At 46.9% G+C, this 3141-nt stretch overlaps 1 protein-coding gene across 1 annotated transcript; it reads left to right on the forward strand.

Moving 5' to 3' along the window:
- Positions 1-430: 430 nt before the first annotated feature.
- On the forward strand, positions 431-2713 carry LOC104496690 (thiopurine S-methyltransferase-like; the record flags this gene model as incomplete). The annotated part of the gene is made up of 4 exons (XM_010139849.1): positions 431-561; positions 1001-1093; positions 2057-2189; positions 2661-2713. Coding segments are annotated over exons 1-4 (410 nt in total), but the record flags the coding sequence as incomplete, so codon positions are not given.
- Between the last annotated feature and the right edge of the window lie 428 nt (positions 2714-3141).

Consider the following 3141-nt stretch of genomic DNA (forward strand, 5'->3'; position numbering starts at 1 on the left):
CGGTGGGACCCGCCGGGTCCCTCCGGGTCCTCCTCGCCGCTTTTCGCCCGCGCGTTCTGCCCACGGGTTTCACGTGAGAGCGAAGGGTCGGCATCTACCTACGTGCCGACCGGCCCCGGGCCCTGGCCCGCCGTTACCCCCCGCTCCTCCCGGGACAGTGGGGCCGGGCAGCTTCTGGGGGGCTTCCCGATGCGTGTGTGCAGAGTGGGAGGTGAACGGTGCTTAACGGGGCGCAGGCTTCGCTCCGGGTCGATGGCAAGAGCGTGCCGTTCGATACAGCTTCATTTAAACAGCCGCCAAGTTACAACCTCTTAAAATGCGCTTATTTTTCATTTGACTCTAGGAGGTATGAGACAGTCCCAAGCTATTCCTTGGGTGGGGTAATAACTTTTCTCTCTTTTTTCACAGCTACCAGCACTGCCTGGGGACAATGGCAGATGCATCCGGGGTGGTGGAGAGCTCCGACATTGGGTCACAGAAGGACAGAGTGGTGACAGAGGAGGAATGGCTGCAGAAATGGGAAATGGGTAACATCGGGTTTCACAAGAAGCAAGGGCATCCGTACGTGACTTCACTCTTCAGCCTAAGCTGTTGAAAGAATGGTTGTGAGATGAATGACTTGACTTATTCAAAAAACTCTTAATAGAAAATTATTTTATACCGGCACAGCTTGAAACTAAAATAAATACAGGTTTTTGTGACCTACCTTTGTCAAAAAAAGGCAGAGAAAAGAAAGGATCGAAATGCATTTAGAACTTTTCATCTTGAAACAAGTTTTAAATGATAAAGCCTGAGTAGCTTGGCTAAAAATCTTAAATCCTGTGACACAGAAGCTCTGCGCTGCTGTTTGTAATTGGTGAAAGTGGGGCCTCAATATGCAGGGGGCATCAGAGCAATTACTGTGCACTGGAAGACAGGGACCTGTGAGAGCAGAAAGTCTTTCATCCAGTGAAAGTGATTTGATCGATCCCGAAGTTTAATAACATCTGTTCTTCCGCAGGCTCCTCCGGAAGTACCTGGATGTTCTTTTAAACGGCAGGAGTGGACTCAGGATATTTTTCCCACTTTGTGGTAAAGCAGTAGAGATGAAATGGTAAAGCACAGATTCTAAGAACAAAAATCTGACTTGATGTGGGGAGGGAGGGAGGGAAGGAGAGGGGGAATTCCCAACCTTCTTCTGGCCAATGGCAATGTGCCAGCGTCGCTGGAGGCTGGAGGGAGGAGGAAGTTTGGTTTCAGTCACTGGGGTTTTGTATGGTAGCATAACTAGGACGGGTAAGAACTAACCTGAATGTCCTGACTGTCCCGAGTTCAGCCTGGGGAGTGCGGAATTTGTGACGGGCAGAGTGGCTGAAGCTGTGCCCTTACCACTGCTCCTTTTGGTGGCACTGCCAGCTTAAATTGCCTGCAACAAGGTTGGTTGTGCCAGGGCACGTTTTCAAGGGAGCATGTGGCATGTCGCTCTGGGAACCCAAATGATTCGGTCTACGTATAACTGCCTCTTTTTTACGTTTATTATTCTACTTTTACTTTTCCGGGTGGGTTATATTTATGATGAGAGGCTGCGTGAGCCCCTTGGAAGCCCTTTCTCTTGGAAGGAGGGGACACAAACCGAAAAAACCTGACTGAACTGCAACCTCAAGGGATCAAGTTAGTGCCAGTTCTCAGGTTTTATCATGGTAACTACCGTAACTACCAGACCGACCGCAGCGGCTGCAGAGGCAGGACATATTTCTGTGAACCGAACCGGACAGTTTCTCTGTGTATCACCTTTGCTTTCATCGAGTTCACAGAAATAAATGAATAATCCATTGGATGTAAGTAAAGCCTGTAAGTCCTTGTTCACTGTATGGCAGGTGGTGCTAATTTAAGCTCAGATCACAGAGCCAAGGTGTTTGATTCAATGTGAATGCTCCAGAAAGTCAGGACTAGACATGCCAGTGCATCTTAAAACCAGGTTTTCCTCATGAGTAAACGCTGCGTGGGAGGTACACATCAGGCGGTGGCCCAGCTGCAGGCCCCCTGTAAACTGGGGAGCTCTCTCTGCTCTCTGCAGGCTGGCGGACATGGGACACAGCGTCGTCGGCGTGGAAGTCAGTGAGCAAGCACTGAAGGAATTTTTTGCAGATCACAATCTGCCTTATTGCGAGGAGCCAATGCCAGAGATTCCAGGAGGAAAACTGCTGCAGGTATGTGTTCTGCGTTGTCAGACGACCTGGTGTGGTTAACCATGCAGCGCAGGCATAACCGAGCAAACAAGTCCTTCTGCTTTAGTGTCTCTGTCTCACTAGAGGTAATCGTTTACCTCTCCTCTACCGCAAAGGAGGCTCTGAGTTGTAATTTTGAACTGAGAAGTTCTTTTGAGCTTATTAATTTGTCCGTCTTACGACACCGAAGCACCTGAATGGCAAGTAAGTGTATTTTCACTTTGGACAGTTGCCTGCCTTGATGGATCAGAACCTCTCTGGAGAGGATCAGGAGAGGTACCTCAACAAATTAAAGTAAAAATGTTCCTCAGAGTTTTCCCCCATTATTGTAAGTGTATATTTAAGAATAATATATGTGTATTTTTTAAGGTATAAAGTACAGATGTGCACTTACAGGTGCGTTTTTAAAGACAGTTTGCTGGTAAGTGTTGTTTCCTTTGCTTTTTATTGCAGAGTACCTCTGGGGACATTTCGCTGTACTGCTGCAGTATTTTTGATCTGTCCAGGTAGGAATACACAGCGTGCTTTACAATTATCCATAATCAAAACTTGTATCAATACTGTCATAATACTGCCATATGATTTTACTTCAGTGAGCCATAAAGGTTTGGGGCAGGTCCTCTCGAGAAAAATGTGAGTGACTTGTATGAGAAATGTGAATAGCCAGACCCTTCACAAAAACTAACTCTGCTGTTGACTATCAGGTAAAGATACCAACTAAATATCTTTAAAGGGTTCTTGTTCTAAGCTGTTCTGTGAAATCCATAGAAAAACGTGTTTGCTTTTACACTAAACCCAAATTATTTTCCAGGTTGTTGGCGGGTTCTGTGAAACAAAACCCTAGCACATTCCCTTACTCAGAGCAGCTTAGTAAAAGTAAAGAGAATATACCCAGAGGTGGCTGTCTTGGACAGCTTTTCCTTCAGCTAAGCAC

This window comes from Buceros rhinoceros, unplaced genomic scaffold (assembly GCF_000710305.1).
Source record: "Buceros rhinoceros silvestris isolate BGI_N320 unplaced genomic scaffold, ASM71030v1 scaffold24157, whole genome shotgun sequence".
NCBI classification, from domain to species: Eukaryota; Metazoa; Chordata; class Aves; order Bucerotiformes; family Bucerotidae; genus Buceros; species Buceros rhinoceros.